The sequence below is a fragment of the Onychomys torridus genome, chromosome 20 (genome assembly GCF_903995425.1).
Source record: "Onychomys torridus chromosome 20, mOncTor1.1, whole genome shotgun sequence".
Lineage (NCBI taxonomy): Eukaryota > Metazoa > Chordata > Mammalia > Rodentia > Cricetidae > Onychomys > Onychomys torridus.
Window position 1 is genome coordinate 34284860 of NC_050462.1, and position 22100 is coordinate 34306959.

A 22100-nucleotide genomic window follows, 5' to 3' on the forward strand; every position below is an offset into this window, starting at 1 on the left:
TCCAGATACAAATTCAATACAAAACAACTGAAACTAAGTTCTGTGCAAAAATCATAAACAGGATGTGAAGGGACAGTTAAAGAGGACTAGAACTGGACTCTCTGCTTATTGGTGACAGTGGACAAGCCCTTCATGATCTCAATGCTTCTGTTTCCTCGTGTGTAAAACCAATTGTGAAGTGACACTTGCCAAGCAGGTGTATACAGCACAAAATAAGCAGCCTTTAATAACTCAGACATCCCAGAACTAAGTCTAACAGCTGTCGTGGTAACAGTGCATTCACACCTCTTTTCTTAGAGAATAGCTGTTCCCTAGGAAATAGTCTAGCTTCAAATTTGAAATCTTTCCATTTAAAATCACTTAATTAAAAATAAAATATGGCTCAGCATGATAGTGCACTCAGGAGGCAGAGGCAGGAGAATCTATGAGTTTCGGGCCAGTCTAGTCTACATAGAAAGCTCCAGGAAAGCCAAGACTACATAGAGAGACCCTGTCTCAAAACAGATAGGTAGGTAGGTAGGTAGGTAGACAGACAGACAGACAGACAGTCTCAAAACATGTAGGTAGGGAGATAGGTAGGTAGGTAGGTAGACAGACAGACAAAAAGTATATGTATGTTAAAGTTATATAAACCAAAGCCCATAACCATAAGTACCTCCAAGTAGCAGAAACACAATTTTTATTTTCTTCTTTTTGGTCATCTATAATTTCTAATTTTTCAATCGTAAGTAAAACATCACTTTTCATAGAGAGTACAAAAATGATAAATCTTTTAAAATAAGCAAATAATCTTTTCTTAATTTACATTATGAAATGAAGCACATCAGTACTTAAACATGCAAAGGCTGAGTTTACAGGCCTGCTACGCTAACCGCATTCCCACACACTTCCCAATTCAGACTTCTTCTGAGTCCCAGTATCTCATCACACATTTTGCTTCTTTGTCTTATCAAAATCTCTTGTGTCTCCAAAGTTACTATGGAAACGTACCAATCAGACTTCTATAATCTCTCAACCTTGAGTTTCTCTTCTCTTGCTCCTCACTGACAGACTTCCACTGCAGCTTCATCCTGAAGTACTCATCACTGTGGAGACAATGCACACCAAGAACGCCATTGAGACTCGAGTTGAGTGACACTCTTTCCTCGAGTCCTCTACACACGGTGCACGCTAGTGATGCATGCTAAGTTCATGACAGTGAGATGTTTAGAGAGACACACAGGAAAACAGAAGAAATGGAAGGACAGGACAAACTTTAACTGCTAGAACTTCAGGTACACGTTAAAAGAAAACAATTCTTGAAATGATTGCCGAACTTATTCCACTTGTCAAACATTTTAGTCACTAAAGCTTTTGAATAATTAGAAATAAGAATTCAAATAACTTTTAAACCCACTTTAAGACTTTGTTTCCCTGTCATTTTTACTGGAAAACTGCTAATACAAGATACAGGAAAGGCTGAGATTGACAGACTTGGGATGTGCAAATATGGTGGAGAATGGTTTCAAATCAAAGACTGCCAAAGACTGGACAGGAAAGACACCCAGAAAGTGTGAGAAATAAAAGACTCTTTCTGCCATGCGACCAGTGTCTAAGTATGGTAAAAATGACTTAAAGGTAATCTAAATAGCAAATATATGTATAACCCAGTTTTAGAATTGTATAATTAAATTACAAAAACCAAAAGAGATGAATGATAGACTTTAATGTGTATCTACATAGTTGTCTCTAAGTATCCAAAGGCTGATACAAAGTAGCACAGGAAGCTCGGACATTCTACCATATTTTACATCTTCACAAGCATAGCTACAGTAAGATCCTTCTAAACAAGTGTTTCTGGTATGAAATAATTACATGGCTTCTAATTTTTAAATTGAAACAATGAAATCTAATTGTTCTACCATTTCCTGGTCTATTCCAAATCCTCACATAAACTTAATTTGTATGGGTGGGTTACTTCAATTTCTCTGATAAACATACAAAAGCATCATTTACTTACGTTTTTTGTTTTTGTAATTGAGTTCTTTCCTCTTTGGTACTATCCCAAGGAAAATAACCCAGAAGAAATTTCCATGCTTGCTTTCTTAATGAATGACTAAGACCCTAAAGAAAGTATTCATATTAATCACATTAGTTTAAAAAGAAAAAGAATACCCTAAGTTCATAAAACTTGAATGTAAATAAATGGGAAATTTAAAACTTAAGTTTTCGACCCCAAAATACTTCAATTCCATGAATACTATCTTGATGTCCAGACCTTGAGGACGAAAGCAAGCTGCCAAGAGCAGGAGCACAGTAGACGGTACAGTGGATCTTACTGGGTAAGGGGAACGCCACCGTTAGCAGCCTCTTCATGTAACCCACAGAACAAAACAAGAAAAACTATCTTCTCCTAGACTTATCGACATCCCAAAGTCAGCACACAGGGGAACTGTAAACACCCCACTCTTCCTCTCAATACAGAAACTTTAATCTAGCTTTCATTTAAGAAATGAGAGTCAATTCGTCCTGGAAAAGAAATCAAAACAACCCAACAGACAACTGATACAATCAGGATCAGAGCTGCAGTACCCCTCTGAATATCATCTGCTTCATGCTCTCCACATTTAAGAGTCTTCCTTCAGAGTCAAGGCTCTTGGTCCATTCTTCCAGAGACACAGGCTCTCTCCTTTGAACGACAGGTCGCTCTCCCAAATCAATCTACAACAGGGAGAGAAATAACAGAAGTGTTCACACCACTGTAAGAGGAAATGGAGGCATATTCCAACACTCCAAGGACACTGTTTCTCAGGCCTGAGCTCTAACATTGCCAGCATCCTTCCTCATTCAGCATCCAGTGTTAAGTTACCTAGCTTTATTAGCCAGGATTACACACATTCCCCTCCTACGGAACACAATCAACTGGGACACAAATTCAGAGACTCCATAGACTAGAAGTATTTGTTGTTAAGAAGGTTCTGCCATTAGATTCTCAACTTCATTAGTGAAAGCACTCAACGTCAATTCTATGAAGCCCTCAAATCAAATGGTACATTCTTAGGAAGAGACAGAATATATCATCACTCCAGTAATCACACTCGAAAGTAGCTTTTCTTCCAAGTTTGCAGTTCTCGAAAGTGATTCATGATTCATTAGTTTCACTTGGCAATTTCTGCTGTTTTTATTCAATTAATGGATGCTGGTAATTTAAAAATACTATTTAAAGATAAAGCCTTTAATTAAGTCCCACAACTTAGAAATGTACAATTCTATAATTATGAGCAAGCCTAGACTTGCAGCAAACTCAAAGCTTTGTTCAACATTATATGAAGATTTGTCTTAATGCAGGGCACAAACCCATCAATCTCAGTGAAGACTTACAAGGACCACAAAAGTCCTGTGTCATGTCGGAGCTGCCTCTGGTACCTCCACAAAAATGGGCAAATGACACACAAAACTAACAGACGACTCGGCACTCCTTTTACTTCTCTGGACTCCACAAAACAACTTCTTCATTAGGACCAGAAACAACCACAGGAGATGCAACAGTAATCAAGAGGCGGTTTAGGAGAATGAGTCAAGAATCTGGTGGCGCGCTAGCATTGTCAGATATACTTATTAGTCAGCAGAAAACTACTATGAAGGGCCACAGGGAAGTAAGTAGACATGAGGAGTGAGTTTCTTTTCTGCAGTACTCAGACTGCATTCTCCTATTAAATGTTACGAACTAGATTCCTTAAAATCTCCACTCACTCTTGTGATGACTTCAAATCCCGGTTCTTCTTGCTGATTTATCTTTAGACCTGGAATAGCATCACTTAGAAAATCTGCCATTTCTGAAGGTGGTCGTTGATGTGTAGAGGGATCGCTTCCTCTCAAACTATCAAAAATGTAGTTTGTAACTTTGGAAAATCCTACCATAGTTGCTGTATAAGGATCCTTTTTAATTTTCTACGTAATAGAAAGAAAAACAATAGCATTAGTAATTAAAATAAGGAATAAACCTATTACACGGGTGGCAAAATGGCAAAGCTTTAAAAGGAGGGAAATCAGAGCTAAAACAGAGTATTCTATGATTATCTTAAGGTTTTTTTCTAGGAAGAAAAATTTAAACTTAAGCCATTTGGTTAAAATTGTATAATAAATGGCAACTGGATGCTACTGATTGAATTGCAGGCCGACAGATGCTTGGCAGGCTTCATCCAGTCTGTACACAGAGCTGTACACAGTGCTTACTTTCCAGTGGTGAATGGCCCACAACAGCTTTCTTCTGTCTAGCAGTCCTGCCTTCACAAAAAAATACACAGATGGGATTTCTTGAAGTGTGTACTACCACACTAACACAGAATATTTGATAGATAAACTTAAAAGTTTATTATTTTATTTAGATAAGAGCTGATGTTTTAATCTAATGTCAAGAATCATTTCTCCTAGGGCAGAGCTGTCCTAGAAACAGCAGCCTTTTCTGTGTCAAATTCTAATATGATTTCTAAAGCCAAAAGTGCCTATTAATTTACATTTACTAACAACAGTTACTTATTCCATAACTCTCAAAAGAACTTAAGGAGCCAATCCTCTTGTCCTACTCCTTTCTAAGGTCTCCGTTTTGTGTTGTTAATCTTTACATTCCCAAAGTCAAGAGAAAGTGCCAGAAACATAATAAGCACTCAAGCATGTGCTAAGTGAATAAAGGAATGAAGACAATCAGGATTCTGAACATGTTCAGTGCACAATTTTAGCCAAAAGCAAGACCATACCTAAACATATTTAGAGCAATAAGATACATGCTAATACCCACAACAATCTACTCAGACGAGAAACAAAAACTCAGATTACTTCTTTTTCTAAACTAATCATTCATTTAAAATAGCTTACTCTGTGACCCTTCAGATAAATGAAAAGCATAATTTAAATCCGCTGCCCTATTTCAGCATTATGATAAAAGAAAGACCTGGCTTAAGAGTAATCAAGCATCAAGGGAGTATCTGGGGTTTGCAAGCACTATGGATCATATTACTCTGTAAGGTTACACAGCACAGTGCCATAAAGAGCACACACATGCCTGCTCATCTGTGCTCTGACAAGGCTGGCGGAATGAGAAACACAAACGACAGAATCCAAATGAGATATAAATAAAAGGTATATTTAAGGACTAGAAAAGCATACTTGTATTAAGCCATATGCTGGTTCATCAAGAAGATTTTCAAAAGACTGTGAAAGACTCTTATTCTGACAATTGACAAGAAGTATTCTATTATCTTGTGATGACCTGTAAAAATAAAAAAATTAGAAAATACTACCACAATACTTGAATTATCTCCTGAATAATTACTACTGCATACTTTTCCTAACCAAAAAAAAAAGGACTAGCTTTAGAAATTTCCTAGCAACCTATTACCAAATACCTAGTACTCTAAGTCAGCTTGAAAACTTCATGAAACATGAAACGTTAAATTTTAAAATGTAATCTAATAAATATAATAAATAAAAATTTTTGAAGACAGGGTTTCCCTGTATAGCTTTGTGCCTTTCCTGGAACTCACTTGGTAGCCCAGGCTGGCCTCAAACTCACAGAGATCTGCCTGGCTCTGCCCCCTGAGTGCTGGGATTAAAGGCATGCACCACCGCCCGGCTAATTTTATATTTTTATTCTAGGGAATGCCAAAGTGTTTATGTTGCAATGAAACTGAATTCTTGGATAGAATTTACAATAGAAAAGTCTATAATATATATGTCATTGTCATAAAAATAGGTGAAACTAAACAACTCCAGGATTCAAGAATATAATATGTAGAAAATAGGAAATATGTATTTTGAAATAGTTTCCAAATTTGTTTTACAGCTTGTTAGTATTACAACACAAAATGTTTAAAAATACAAGATATGAAGGTTCTTCGGTAATGATGCTAATCATAATAAATGTACACATACAAAAGTATTTAAAATGATTATACACATACACACACACACACACACACACACACACACACACACACACACACACACACATTCAGTGACCATATATATATGCCTTTAGTTTTCTTACTAAAGCTCCAGGAACAGGTAGGTATCTTTCCATACTTCTTAGTAACCACAGAATAAACAGTGTGCTTTCCAAACAGACATCTAATTCTACAGAATCAGACAAAGTAACCACTCTCTTTTCTATTGTTTTATGACTTAGTCAGTTGTAATAAATCTAAAAATGTTCTATGTTTAAAATAAAACCTAAGTATGTTTTCTGCTACAATACATCTCTAGTTCATTACAAATGTTTGAGATAAGATCTTTAATAACAGTTATCTCGTCTCAATTCTAACATAACAGAATAAAGCAGTAATGGTAGAGGGGATATGAAATCCAAAACAGGATCTTTTCCTTACATGGTCACAAACAACACTGGATCTGTGAAGACAATAGGAGCTAACAGAACTTCTTGGCTTAAAAAAATAAAAATTAAAAGAACTGTGGTCCAATCATTTGACATGGGGGTGAAGGATAATGAAAACATTACATTTTCAATGTTTTTCTGAAATTAGGATGAGTATTTAAAATGCAGAGTTATGGATTCTCTTTTCACAAGTCATGTTTACAATAGGTCAACTTTTAAATATGCACCAAAAAGCAGGTAAGGTAGGAATTGGTTTTCTAGCACAGCACTGCTGGTGCTGGGGTTATTTGGTTTCTAACAGCAAATAACATCAAGTTGCTTAAAATCTAAATTAATAATGAAAGTAAAAGCACAGCCCGTCCAGTAGAAAGGGAACAAAATGTACACAATACATACATGCAGGCAAAACACCTTTATACATAAAATAAGGTTTTAAATCCATGATATAGAATACTCACAACAATAAAACTTTATATATAGAAACTAATCTTGTAAACGGTTAGTGTAAGATGATGGTACATCCAACTTGGCTTTTTTAGAAAAAATGTTTTACTGCTTGGAGACGCATGTATTAATGGGGGAGGGGGGAATGACACAGCCTAAAACAGAAAATAATGCAATAGAATTAAAATGCTTCACTCACATCCTAACACTTTAGTTTCTAGGGAAAGTTTTTGTGATTACGTGTTGTAATGTGGTAATTTTCTTATCTGCAGTTTAGCAATCACATTCTTTTCTCCAAGTGAATATGGCACTGTAAATGATGATAATAAATAAAAGAATTCTTGCTACACCAATTAATGCAACACTGGTTATCTAGGATAAGAAAACCACTTAAGGGTTGGGGATTTAACTCAGTGGTAGAGCGTTTGCCTAGCAAGCACAAGGCCCTGGGTTCCATCCTCAGCTCCAAAAAAAAGAAAGAAAGAAAACCACGTAAGAAATAAGTACCAAAAAGCTGGCAAGTGAAACGGAAATGGTAAATTATATACCACTGGTCTAGCATCCTTGGTTTTTATAAGGCATTCTCTGCTCATCCATATGGAAGGCCAACTCAATGTGGAGGAAAGAATCCTGAAGGGGTTAATATTAATACTGTAGGAAGATGAAATGACAAATCTGCTGTGGAACAACCCTTCTGTACACTGTATGTATTTCTCTCACTGGTGAATAAGAAGCTGATTGGCCTATAGCAAGACAAGATAAAGTTGGGAGGGACAATCAAACTGAGGATACTGGGATGAAGAAGGGCGGAGTCAGAGGAGATGCCAGCCAGCCACTGAGAAAGGAGGACATGTAGAAAATGTCCACATGGCGAAGCATAGATAAGAAATATGGGTTAATTTAAGTGTAAGAGATAGCCAGTAACAAGCCTGAGCTACTGGCCGAGCATTTATAAGTAATATTAAGCCTTTGTCAATTATATGTAGGTGGCTGGAACAGGAAAACTCCGCCTACATAAATCTTGTTTGTATCACAAATCATCCAGGAGACAAGCCTCTGGGCATGACAGAGGGATTATCTAGATTCCTTTAACTGAGGTGGGAGGAGCCATCTTAAATGTGGGCAGGACCACTGCCTGGGCTAGAGTACTGGAGTGATTAAGAAGGAAAGCAAGCTGAGCTCAAGGACCCATTCCCATTTTTCTGACTTCAGAGACAAAGTCACCAGCTACTCAGGCTTCAGCTACCAGGACGTCTCCACATGGTTGACTGCACCCCAGCTATGAGCCACAGGAAACCCCTCCTTCCTCCTCCAGCTGCTTTTGTCTGGGATTTTGTCCCAGCAATGGGAAGTGAACAAAGCACATGGTCTCTATGAAGTTAGAAAGGCAGGAGCCATGCTTCTTTTGCACTGCTATCTTTCTAGCAAGGAGCAATGCTACAGCTAGAACACCATTTTCCATGGCTTCTGTTTTCAGACAGCAGTAAGTTCTTCTACAGAAACTCTCCTTCCTGGAGACCTGTGTGCTGAGATGAGGAGAGTAAGGTGCATGGTTGGTATAACCCTTTCCAGGACCCTCCTAATTCGTGGATCTTCTTACCAAAAGAGAAAGTGTTTTTTCTGTACCCAGTAACATGGCAAATGATCTGGCCTCAAACGGAGTATAAGAAAGATGTGAGGGGCTGGAGAGATGGCTCAGAGGTTAAGAGCACCGACTGCTCTTCCAGAGGTCCTGAGTTCAATTCCCAGCACCCACATGGTGGCTCACAACAACCTGTAATGAGATCTGGTGCCCTCTTCTGTATACATAATAAATAAATCTTTAAAAAAAAAAAAATGTGAGCTCAAACTATGCTGACATAAACTGTAAGGTCATGCATGCTCTTATATCTCACTAACAATGGCATTTTAACACCACCTCTGCCCCTATGTTTACTTACCATTTGTAAGTAAATTCAGAAAACAGGTTTATATCCTACCTAACAAGACCACCAATACACAATTGCCTAAGTTGTTATTTTCTTTTGTTTTATTTTTCTTTCTTTTCTTTTTTTCTTTTTTTTTTTAAATTTTTCGAGATAGGGTTTCTCTGTGTAGCTTTGCGCCTTTCCTGGAACTCACTTTGTAGACCAGGCTGGCCTCCAACTCACTGAGATCTGCCTGCTTCTGCCTCCCTAGTACTGGGATTAAAAGTACACACCACAATTGTACGGCAGTTGTTATATTTTTTTTAAAGATTTACTTATTTATTATGTATACAACGTTCTGCCTCCATGTATGCCTGCAGGCCACAGGAGGGAACCAGATCTCAGTATAGATGGCTCTAAGCTACCATGTGGTTGCTGGGAATTGAACTTAGGACCTCTGGAAGAGCAGTCAGTACTCTTAACCGCTGAGTCATCTCTCCAGCCCCCAGTAGTTTCTATTTTTAAACTTACCCCATATTTAAAAAAAAAAAAATTTTGCCGGGGAGTGGTAGTGCACGGCTTTCATCCCAGCACTCAGGAGGCAGAAGCAGGCAGATCTCTGAGTCCTAGGCCAGCCTGGTCTACATTAGTGAGTTCCAGGACAGCCAAGGTTGTTACACAGAGAAACTCAGTCTCAAAGTAAGACAAAGACACACACACACACACACACACACACACACACACACACACACACACACAAATCTCCTGTACCAATCTCCCTGTTTCTCTTCAAAATCATACATAACTAATTGAGAATTTACTTCTCATAGCACTTCAAAAGTACGTATTTAGCTGACAATTATTATATATTTATTCATTCAACTTCAATTGAGTATCTATAATGTACTAGCCATTGTGGGCAGGACCAGGAAGAACAGACACAGATACCATCTCTACCCTCATGGAGTTGACTTTTCCAGAGTACAACATGAAAGAAGTAGGAGCTGTCTTCGGGTTTCTGTTGCTGTCGTAAATCACCAGGGACACAAGCAACTTGGGGAAGAAAGAAGGCAGCAAAACAGGAGGCCATGGAGGGTGCTGCTTACTGGCTTGCTCCAGCCTGCTTTCTTATACAACCCAAGACCCCAAGCCCAGGGATGGCCTCACCCACACTGAGCTGGACCCCTCACATCAATTACCAATCAAGAAAAAGTACCACAGGCCAATCTGGTGGGGTCATTTCCTCAGCTGAAGGTCCCTATTCCAAAACGACACTAGCTTGTGTCAAGGTGACATAAAACTAGCCAGCACAATAAACAAAATTATACTCTTGAGTGACATGAGAAAAGCAATCGAGGAAATGTGATGGCGAAGTAGAGACAGAAATGTACATTAGGTGGAGAGGAAGTACCCAGCACGTCCCTAGGGAGTGCTGAGACCTCAGAAACCTCAAAAGGAGACTGGTCCAAAGAGAGGCAATAGTATATGTACAAATGAGCCATGGCATGCATCCACATGTGTGCACATATGCATGACAGCAAATCAATGTAACATGAAAAATGTAAAAGGCTAACAAGTTGATAGAACTTTTAGTTTCAAAATACTAAAGGGTTATTCAACCACTAATCCAAAAAACAGTGAGCAAAAAGTTAAGATGCTGACGCTCTTGTTTACAGAGGCCACTGATGCTCAGCAGACAATAACTGGATACTTACGCACACAAGCCCACATATTTTTCCAGGGACTCAATTAGTAGTCTGCTGTCTCCCTGGTGAAAGTGCAGAGCGGGGAGGGCGACGTCATCCTTGAGACAGAACACCAAGTACGACCAGCCCATGCCCTCTCTGCTTTGCTTGATTGACGTCAGGTCTGCCAAACTGAACAGGAATGACCATTTGCTTTTCCCATTTCTATGGCCTGGAGCATCTTAAAAACAAGAAAGAGGGCAAAATATGTGTGTTCATCTTTTTTAAAGGTATCGACGATGTTCTTCACATTTACCTGACAGCTACTTGTTTAACCCTGGGATGTACTCTACCACTATGACCACAGTTTCCACCCATGCTTAATGAAGATCCCTGAACGTCTGATCCACCACCTCTATCTCTGGAAAGCTAAAATTACAAGCATGTGCCCCATGCCCAGTTGATCTGGTGCTAAGGATTAAGCCTGGGACACTGCATACTGCGCATGGTAGATAAGTATTCTTCTATTAAACCACATAACCAGCCCCACTAAGTTTTTACTAAATTAAGAATGCAATTCGGGCTGGGGAGATGACTCAGAGGTTAAGAACACTGACTGCTCTTCCAGAGGTCCTGAGTTCAATTCCCAGCAACCACATGGTGGCTCACAACCATCTGTAATGAGATCTGGTGCCCTCTTCTGGTCTGCAGGGACACATGCAAACAGAACACTGTATACATAATAAATAAATAAAATCTTTAAAAAAAAAAAATGCAATTCAACCAGTTATATAAAACGCAGTATCTTCTGAATGTGTGGTACATTTGCAGAAAATGAAACTGTTAACAAGCAACTTAAAGATTTTTTTATAAAAAAATCATAAAACTATTTAAAAAGTATTTTCTTACAGGAAGTATTTTCTACTACTTAAAAGCAGTATTTCCTACTACTTATAATTTCTAATATAAAATGTTACTTTGCTTTCATAATTTAACTCAGAAACGTGATATCTCTAAAATCTAAAAAAATATACTTTTAAAAATGTTATTTCATAAAATACATACTGTCTTATTATTCAAGACCTTTATGAATTCCCTCCCACTTATCTTACACAGAATAATGCTTACAAAACTTGTTCAAAGGAGATCAATTGGTGCTGGCCTGCACGTTGTCACCTTCCTATGTAATTAGAGACATTACAGTTCCAAGTCTCCACTAACATCTCCTAGTAGGTGCTGAAAGATGAACGGCACTTGGTGGTGGCGCTGGTTACCACGTGGGAAGGTCATGGTCACAACAGAACCCAGTGTTAGTTTTTAGAGCTTTATTAGGGAAAAGGGGGAGGGGAAAGAAGAGCCAGGCCTGGAGAGAAAGAAAGATGGTGGGGTGAACAGAGCAGGGAACAGAGAAAGAGAGCAGAAAGAGAGGGTGGGGTCTACATCCAGCTTTTTAAGACGCATACATAGTAGCCCACGCCCTCTGATGACACAGACCCCAAGCTGCGCATGTACAGGAGTGAGAGCAGGATCCTAACAGGTACCACTTGAAAACTCTCATAAAAGGCTACAGTAACTATCGGCCTACACTAACCTGCATCGCCTCCACACTGATTTGAATGGTGAACTGATACTAGATAAATGAAGCTGATACCAGATTAAGTACCACACCCATGTGCTGTGTATTTCAACAGCACAAACTAAATGGAGAGTGAGGACATGTCTAAGAATTCCAACTTACCCCATCTATCATCTGTGTGTACATACATGAACTGCCTAGAAAAAGTACATGCTACTAGATTATTTGCAAAATCTAAAAATATTTCATAGAAAAACAGCAATGACAAATTCAATACACAATAAAAGAAAAATAAAAACAACACAATTATATTCAATTGCACTGAACTGAAGCTGTAATAAAACCTTAGGAAGAATATTACATAATACATGCACTTTGTGCATTTTAAAAACAAACACTTTACACAGATTTTCCCTTACTGAGGTAGGAGATGAAACATAAAAGGAAGGCACCTCACACATGTCCCCATTTAAAGCTCTGACAAAAATGACAGCTACTGCAAGTTCAACTCTACAAGTCTTCCAAGAAGACACAAACTTAGAGAGAATATGAACTTACAAAAATATTAAAAATGTTGCGTAAAAATATGTAGGAAATTCAATTTTTAGAAATTATTTTCTTATGCGAGGCATGGTAGCACACGTCTTTACAGAGGCAGGTGGATCTGAGTGTTCAGGCCACCACAATCTAGACAGCAAGTTCCAGGAAAGCAAGGATGAGGGGTGGGGTTTGAGGAGTGGGTCAGGGGAGAAAAGAGGAGAGGGAGGGAAGGGAGAGATACCTGTCTCAAAAAATAAGGAGAAGGTGGTACATCTTGTTTCCAGGTACATCTCCAGTACTAGGGAAGGCTAAAACATACGAGGTAACCAAAAGCATGCTCAAGAAATGCAAGTCAATAGAAGCCCACGTCAACATATAGTAGTCTGCAAGTAAACCTGCAGTCACCAGCTAACTGGATAGACGTGACTACAAAAGAAAACTTGAGCAGCCAAGACTTCATTTGGAGTGTCCTTCCTCTTTAATGCACAGGTTAAACAACAAGAAAAACAAACAGTTCTAACGAGCATGGGAAGTACCTCCAACATATGGAGAAGGGAAAGTGTATAGCCAAAAAGGACAATGCAAAATGAAACAGCTGACTGAGTCTATGCCTTGAACAGAACGAACAGCAAGACCACGACATTTTATTGGGTTGGATTCTAGCCAGAATAGGAAGTTTGTTTTTCTGGAAGTAAACCGTTTCAAAACACTAACCTGTTATAAAAGCAAAGTATTTGAAGTATAACATTACATGTTCTTAAGAAATACCAAGTTAAATGAGCTGGATAACCCATTTTTAAAGGTGTACCTTAATTTTCCTTTATAAATAATGGGGGGAAATACAAAGTAAAAAATGTAAAAGCTAAGTGTGAAACGAGTAAAATAAAAATTTCAAAAAGCACTTACATAAAATATGTAAATGTTTTAAGAAACTCAACTTCTTGGAAATCATTTCCTTAGACAGGCATGGTAGCACACACCTTTAATCTCAGTGCTGAGGAGGCAGAGGCAGGCAGATTTCTCAGAGTGCCAGCCAGTGCTACATAATGAGACATACCCTAGCTCAAGACGGACAAAGCAAAGGAAGGAAAAGAAGGTGTTTCCGTAGGACTACCAGAAAAAAGGAAAGAGGGGGAGGGGGTGAAACCACAAACATGGATCAAAATGTCCCAAGAAAACTCGGTTTGCAAAATTAGATGCACTGATCAAAGTTATTCCCTGACATTTCACAGTTGCAAAACAAAGCCTCCTCACTTCACAAGCCACTGTGAATAAGTCACAACAGTGGCTTCCGGCTCAGCTACACAACTACTAATTCTCAACTCCGCCCACACATTAGAACCATCTAAAGACCCTCTGGAAAATACTGATGCCCAAGCTCCAGCTGCCCCAGAGTCAGTCTGCCCACAAAGGAATCAATACTGTAAAACAAAAAGTACCTAACATTATAACTATATAAATACTCAACTTTTTAACAAGTGATCACAAATATATTGGCCTGATCATATGAACTAGTTATATCATATTTGGTATAATACATGAATTCTATGGAATACATGCTATTTTTCTGATGTGAACTAGCATGTACAATATCAAAACTGTTATCTAGGCTCTTCCTATTATAATCGCCACATAGTAAATATAGATTTAAATATACAAAGGGAAATAGTAACTAAATATATGCAAGAGACTGAAATGAGCTACAAAAAAAATCATAATAAAGACTGAAGTCAGCATAGTAAAGTTTAGCAGTATACTCCGTCTCCCCCTGGTGCCTCAGGATGAAATAACATGATTTTTAAAATACTAGATTAAGGAAAGTATGTTGGGAGTGCTTTCTTTTGTTTTGTTTTTGAGACAGCATCTTGCTATGCTGCCCCGGCTAGCCTGGAACTAAAGATGGAGTCAGGCTGCCCTTGAAGGCAGGGTCCTCCTGTCTCAGCCTCCCAGTGCTGAGCTCCAGTGTGCACTTACCACGTAGGGTTTACCAGAGTTACTTTGCTCAGTGTTTCTTATTTTGCTGTTAGGAACTAAATCCTCTTGGAAGTCACAGCAATGAAACAGCAAGGGTAAAAGCAGGACAAAATTAGTTATGTACGCACACTGAAGTACAGGTCATCGTTCCCGACAGAGGAACGTTAAAGCCTTTCTTCGCACTTCTGTCCAGTTTAGGATTGCACAGACTTAATTCATACCTCCATTGGTGTGTGCTTTCTTTTTAAACGACACTGCGTTAACCATGTCCCACTCTGCTTCATAGCTGCTCTGGTGTTCCGATCCTCGAGGAGCTCTTTCCTTTGGGGCCTGGGTCCACTCTACAACTGAACTGGAGTCCTGAAACCATAACAAATACTTAAGTCTGAAGCTAGTACATGCCAGTGAGCAACATCTGAGCCCGTGAACGACGTCCCAAAGCTGGGGCAGACAGCACGATGCCAGTTTTCCCCTTGCTCTCTTTATCGCCCTCTTTGCAGCTAGGGTTGCAACAACTATGTGGAGAAGCCACCTCGGGGACTCTGCAGCGTTGGGCTTTCACAGTGAGTTTCACCTCAATTCTCCCTCTCCTGCTTGGCATCGAGTTGTGATGTCTAAAACTACGGCAGCCATCTCACGAAAAGTGAAAAGGAAGCAAAAGGCAAAAAGCACCCGATTTCCAGATTTTAAGATACATGGAAAATAACTAACTACAGTGATTTACTTGAGCCAAAATTATGTGTTTTCTGACAATAAAAATTAGCTAAAAGCAACATATCTATGCTGTATAGCTCCACAGAACATTTGACTTTAAAGAGAATAAAATCAAACATCTACTTCTTTACAAAGGACAACATATTCAAGTTCAAGTGCAACTGACATTCTAACTACGGCAAGCAAAAGAGAAATACCCAGACTACAAACAGCTCCTACCGACTTCATGCACAACAGAGAGAAAAGCAAACAAATGGGAATGCTGAGATGCAGGAGTACGGGAAGGCTTTTGCTGCCAAGCCTGGCAATTCCTGGAATGCACGTGGTCAAAGAACAGAACCTACTCCCACAGGTTGTCCTCTGGCCTCCACATGCACATGCACATGCATGTAGACAGACACACAGACAGACAGACAGACAGACACACACACACACACACACACACACACACACACACACGCTCTCGCTCTCACAACACATAAAAATAAATTTTAACGTTTCTCTAAGTCAGGAAATTAACAAAACCCCAAAAGACTAAAGTTTTGTGTTTCATATTAATCTTTAAGACTCTGAGTTTGCCATGAACTGTGCACACAAGGAGGCTGAAGAACAGCTTTTGGGAACCAGTTCTTTTCTTCCACCCTGTAGGTTTCAAGAGATCAAATTCAGGTCCTCAGGCTTGGCAGGAAGTACCCGTACCTACTGAGCTATCCTGCCATCCCCATGGCTAAAGCTGTATTCATTAGAAAATGTAAAACAGAGTGTCTATGGACTACGAGAAACCAAATGCATTGATGAAAACAAGAGGCTTAACTGGGAGTCCATGTAGATAATAAAGGCCAAGACTCCCAGGTCTCTTGTTCAATGGAGCTGTACAATCACTAACGTCCCAGCTTGACCTTTCTGGGCAGGGATCTATAACATTCAGTCTGATAAAGTGAGCTAGCCACGATAAAAACAATGGGAACTTCACATCAGGGATTACCACCTGAGAACAGAGTAGCCATGCACACAGAGAAGAATCCCACTATTAGAAAGCCTAGCCATAATGAAAGAGAACATAATCTTGTTGAGGTACCTGCTATTAAATATGAGCCTAACAGTACAAAACCCTCCAAATACCAAGACAAGTGTCTAAACAAAAGATGGAGTCCAAATGAAACACAGAGGGCTAATAAGAGCAAACAGATTATACACAAATGAAAATAAAGATCATTTTTTGGTTGGGTGTAGTGGCAAGAAGCCTGTGATCCCAGCATTTCAGAGGCAGAAGCAGAAGGACTGTGCAAGTTCAAAGCTAGCCTGCTCTACATAGCAAATTCTATGTGTGACTAGAGAATTCAGGGGTTAGGGGCTCTGGAGGGATGGAGAGGAGGAGAAAATGCATGTGACTGACACGCAGAAAAGGGACTCCTGTAGGGAAGGAAAAGTACCAGCAAAAAGGGGAGGAGACAGGGGAGGGCATTAGGGCAGGGTGGGAAAAAAGACACATGCATGCCTACATGCTTACATATACACACACGAAGAAAATATACATCATTCTCTTAGTTGTATTTTTAAAATACCTTTCCAGCACACAGAATACTAGAAGAATCTAATGCGTCATCCAATGGTCTCCAGTCCACTATTACTTCAGCATCCTATGTAAAGAAATCATGAAATATAATATAATTCGTCAATAAAACTTGAGCATCCTGAAGAAACTATGAATTATATTTAGAACTTATCAATATTATGTTCTTAATCCATTTTTATTTCTAAATGCAAAATAAAATTTTAGGCCCTTAAATATTAGTATTTTACACATGCTGACATTACCATTATTTAACAATAATTGGTATGAAAATTTAATTCTAATTATTCATTATGAAAAATTTACACGACTATAATGTCTACATACCTTTTTTTCTTTCCTTTTTGGCGGGACAGGATCTCTCTGGTGTCCCAGCTATCTTGGAACTCGCTATATAGACCAGGCTGTCCCTAAAATCACTAAGATCCACCAGCCTCTGCCTCCCAAGGGCTGGGTTGGGAATAAAGGCATGCACCAACATGCCCACCTTTACATACACATTTAAAATATTTCATGATTTTTATTGGTGTACTTAAGGTATTTTGTTTCTGATATTATTTCTATGTTAAATTTACAACCATTGTTCAAATATACAGTGTCTTACACATGAGCTTAAGACTCTCCTTCAAAGCCCCAGAGAGAACACTATCATAAACTATTATTAAATAAGTCATCTACCAGAAACTTACCTTTTCTAAAACACGTAATATTCCTGAAATTAAGCTGTCTTGGTCACTGGCCTTTCCGCAAGATGAGTGAATATATACCCCTTCTTGTTCATATACGATCTGGAACAGAAAAACACGATTCTAATTACACTTCCTCCCTTTCATGTGTGTGTGTCTGTGTGTGTGTACACAACGCAGGTTCATCTCACGAGCTGGAGATCTGAACTCATGCTTGCATGACTAGTACTTCACTAGAGGAGCCCCAGATCTAGTCACACTTTTCATCCCAACAGTTCTCAAAAATAACTGAGATGTTTTCTTCTTTTTCACTTTCTAAATGTTTTATGTGTATGGGTGTTTTGCCAGCATGTGTGTTATTCTATTTGCATGGCTGGTGCCTGTGGAGGCCACAAGATGGCATCAGACTCCTGGAACTGGGATTATAGACAACTGTAAACTATGAGCATGCTGGGAATCCCAGCGCTCCAGAAGAGCAGCCAGTGGTCTTAACTGCTGGGCCGTCTCTCGGTCCCCAGTGTTTTCTTACACCTGTTCCAGGTCTGATCAGCTCATATACAATGTATCACAGGTCGACTGGGACAAGAAGGAGTTCAGATTCATGAAAACTCAGGGATCTGTTGTGTTCTGTGTGCACCTTACACACAGTCTGAAGATAACGTCACAGGCTTAAGTGACTGTGCCTTGGCCTGCGCCCAGACAGGTGAAGTCGAGGTGCAGAACTTTCTGCCTGTAGTGTCACCTGAGCACTGAAAACAGTTTACATTTGGGGACACTTCAGGTTCTGCGTTTTCAGATTAGGAGTGTTCAATTCGTATTTAAAACACACCATACAGACTTAAGGAAACTTCAAACAGATACATTAGAAGGAAATTTGCTTCAATACCCATAAATATTTATTTTTCAGATTGGTAAAAATCACACTCTTATCCTTCTTATCCATCCATAATGATGTTGAACTAACTGCCATGTGTCTAATATATAAATTCAACTATCTATAGTCTGGAGCTGGAGTAACTAACCATCAATGATACAACACTTGCCTAGCAGGCAACAAAGCCCTGGGTTCTATTTCCAGCCACACAAGACTAATAACACCAATATTTTAATATTTTAAGTAAACATTGAGCTCAAGCTGAAAATCCATATGAACATATCCAAAAGAACAAACAATGAAATATAAGGAACAGGTACATTCCATGTAGTCCTACAGTGACATATTCTTATAGAAGATCACGTTGGTTCGCTTTTAGAACAGAGGCACACAATTACAATGAACAGTATAGGGATTTTAAAGAATACTTCCAGGCCTTACCCTGCCCCAGTCTCCAGTTGATCACACAGATCACACAGTCTCCTCTACACACACCCACAGCTTTGTCCTAGCCCCCCACTTCAGCAGGCACTCCCCGGAAACTTTCCCACAGGCCACTCTGACCAGGGAAGCAAGTAGACTAACTGCAGATCTTCATCTCTCCCTCCATCCCTCCAAATCCAATCTTCCAGCCTCATGCCAGCTCTGCAACAGACCTTCTGCTGTGGCCTCTCCTCTCTTTCCCATTCCCAGGGGACTAAGCAGATCCTGGTAGAACATCCTGCTTTCCTCCCTCCTAGGGACCCCCTCAGCATCACTCCCAGCCTACACCCATTTCTAAGTGTCAGCTCCCAATACCCAGGAACACATTTTATCTGGAACACCCAATAGTCACATCTATCAGGACCCCAGAAGAATTTCCCACCAGGCAACACGCAGCCATTACAGTCTTAAGAACCAGAGAGAAAACAGAAACCAAGGAACAAAATTCCCACCCAACAAAGACAAGACCGATATCAGCACCTAGAATTATAATCTTCCCAAACCCAGATGCCTAGACACCCGGGTAAAAACACAATCAATAACAACCAGGACGTTATGTCTCCAATAGAGCCCAACACCCCTACCACAGCAGGCCCTGAGTATTTCAACAGAGCTGAAGCAGAAGAAAAAGACCTTAAAACAACCTTCATGAATGTGACAAAGGGCCTTAGGAAGGAAATGAATAAATCCCTTAAAGAAATCTATGGAAGCACAAACTGTGGAAAGACATGGGGCAAACAGTCCAAAACCTGAATGTGGAAACAGAATCACTAAAGACAAGCGACTGAGAGAAATCTGGAAATGAAGACTTTAGGACCCCAACAGGAACCTCAGAGGCAAACCTCCCCAACAGATACAAGAGGTAGAAGACAGAATCTTTTTTTTTTTTTTTTTTTTGGAGCTGAGGATCGAACCCAGGGCCTTGTAGGCAAGCACTCTACCACTAAGCTAAATCCCCAACCCCGGAAGACAGAATCTTAGAACAGAATTCAATAAATGGATATGTCAGTCAAAAAAAATGGTAAATTTACAAAAATTCCAGGTACAAAACAGCCAGGAAGTTGGGGCACTATGAAAAGACCAAGTCTAAGAACAATAGGAATAAAGGAGAGAGAGGAGGGGAAAAAGAAAAAACCCAGGTCAAATGCACAGAAAATATTTTCAACAAAATCATAAAAAAAAAAAAAAATTCCCTAACTTAAAGAAGGAAATGCCTATTAAGGTACAAGAAGCATACAGAACACCAAATAGACCGAACAAGAAAAAAAAAGTCCCCCTAAGCCCATAAATCAGAACACTAAACAGACAAAACAAAGAAAAAAATATTAAAAGCTACAGGGAGAAAGACCAAGTAACACATAAAGGCAGACCTATTAGAATTATACCTCACTTCTCAGGAGACTCTAAAAGCCAGAAGGGCCAGGACAGATGTGCTCCAGGCACAGATGCCAGTCCAGACTACTATATCCAGCAAAACTTTTACTCACTATAGCTGGAGAAAAGAAGACACTCCGTGATAAACTGCCTCTACCTCCCAAGCGCTCAGCCACAAGTACACACCTCCATGCCCAGCTCCTCTGCAGTGCTTTTTTGAGAGAAAAACTACATGTCCCAAAACCTGAAATTCTAAACTATATTTGTACTGTGTGTGGAAGGCAGTTTAGAGCTTTCTAATTTCAAAGGTGAAATGAGTTAAGTCTGACTGAGATGGCAAACAGAATGAAGGAAGTGACTGATCTGCATCAGCTATAAATTTGATGACGCCCCCATCTCTGTGGATTCTACATCCTCTAAACTCAACCAGTGTGAACCCAAATAGATTAAAAAATATTTAAAGGCCGGGCTGTGGTGGCGCACGCCTTTAATCCCAGCCTGGTCCACAAAGCGAGTTCCAGGAAAGGTACAAAGCTACACAGAGAAACCCTGTCTCGAAAAAAAAAATTAATACAAAAAGATGCATCTGTATTAAGTATGTGCACATGTTCCTTACTACCCCCTAAACAATACAGCACAGCTGCAATTCCATTGTAAAGGTATCATAATAAAGTATAGGAGAAGAGCTGGGTGGTGGTGGCGCATGCCTGTAATCCCAGCACTCGGGAGGCAGAGGCAGGTAGATCTCTGTGAGTTCGAGGCCAACCTGGTCTACAAAGCTAGTCCAGGACAGGCTCCAAAGCTACAGAGAAACCCTGTCTCAAAAAAACAAACAAAACAAAAAAAAAACAAAAAAAAGTATAGGAGAAGATATGCACAGATTACATGCAAACTCGAAATGGTGTTTCATATAAGGAACCTGAGTATCCTTAAACTTGGATATCCACAGCGTGTCCATTTCCCACCAAATTATAAAAAGCAACTATATTCGGTAGACAGCATAGAATTATTTGCATTCAGGACACAATGCATAAAAAACAAGGTGATAGCAGTTATCATTGAAAAGTACTTTGTTTTCTAAATATTCTGATCTCACACTCCCACAGTCAACCCCCATCAGTCATAAAAGATACTATTATCTCCATCTCCATTCTATAAACAAACTGAAGGCACGGACTGCTTGGCAATTGTACTTGGGATCACATGCACACCAAAAGTATAACTTTCGATATCCTGACACCTTCCCTCCACCAAACTCAATCACTATTACCTAAAGAAACCACTGGAGGGCTGGACAGACAGCTTGGCAGTTAAAAGCACCTGTTGCTCTTGAAAGGATGGTGGCTCATAACAATCTGTAACTCCAGTCCCAGGGAATCTGACGCCTTCCGTCCTCTGAGAGCACTAAGCACACGCATGGTACATATACGCACCCTCATACTCATAAACTAAGTAAACCTTAGGAAAAACTACTAGAAATGTTCCCTGTTGCTTCCCTAGAGGAAACCAGTCTCTAGAACCACACACAATTGTTCGATTCATCTTGTTTTGTACACTGATAAACTGAAGTCCAAAAAGTTTCTAATTGTATTTAACTTTGAAGGTGTGGCTGCTGGAAACCAAACCCAGGTCCTGTGTGAAGAACATCAAGTACTCTTAACTGCTGAACCATCACCCCAACTCCCACCCCAGGAAGTCTGTCACTTTAAACTCCCAGAATCCCTTTTTATAAAGTTAGTGACTCCAGATGCAGAAATGATGCTGCTCCAGACTGACACTCAACTTCTAAATGTGTTTAGATTTACAGTCAGTGCAGCAGCGACTGAGCGATCTGGCCTAATCACTCCACCCAAACATTTAACATCCTACACAAGTGCAGTCCTTTGTACATCATCCTTGG

The 22100-nt window shown here is 39.6% G+C and overlaps 1 protein-coding gene across 1 annotated transcript in view; it reads right to left on the reverse strand.

Annotated features, from left to right (window-relative positions):
- Tbc1d15 (TBC1 domain family member 15) overlaps window positions 1-22100 on the reverse strand; it is a 54458-nt gene that overhangs the window by 22210 nt on the left and 10148 nt on the right. Inside the window, exons 2-10 of the mRNA XM_036169708.1 lie at window positions 17473-17571; window positions 16776-16850; window positions 14718-14856; window positions 10437-10647; window positions 5146-5248; window positions 3733-3930; window positions 2572-2700; window positions 2000-2103; window positions 991-1085 (exon numbers count right to left, since the gene is read on the reverse strand). Coding sequence (XP_036025601.1) covers window positions 991-1085; window positions 2000-2103; window positions 2572-2700; window positions 3733-3930; window positions 5146-5248; window positions 10437-10647; window positions 14718-14856; window positions 16776-16850; window positions 17473-17571 — 1153 coding nt within the window. The remainder of the gene's footprint in view (window positions 1-990; window positions 1086-1999; window positions 2104-2571; window positions 2701-3732; window positions 3931-5145; window positions 5249-10436; window positions 10648-14717; window positions 14857-16775; window positions 16851-17472; window positions 17572-22100) is intronic.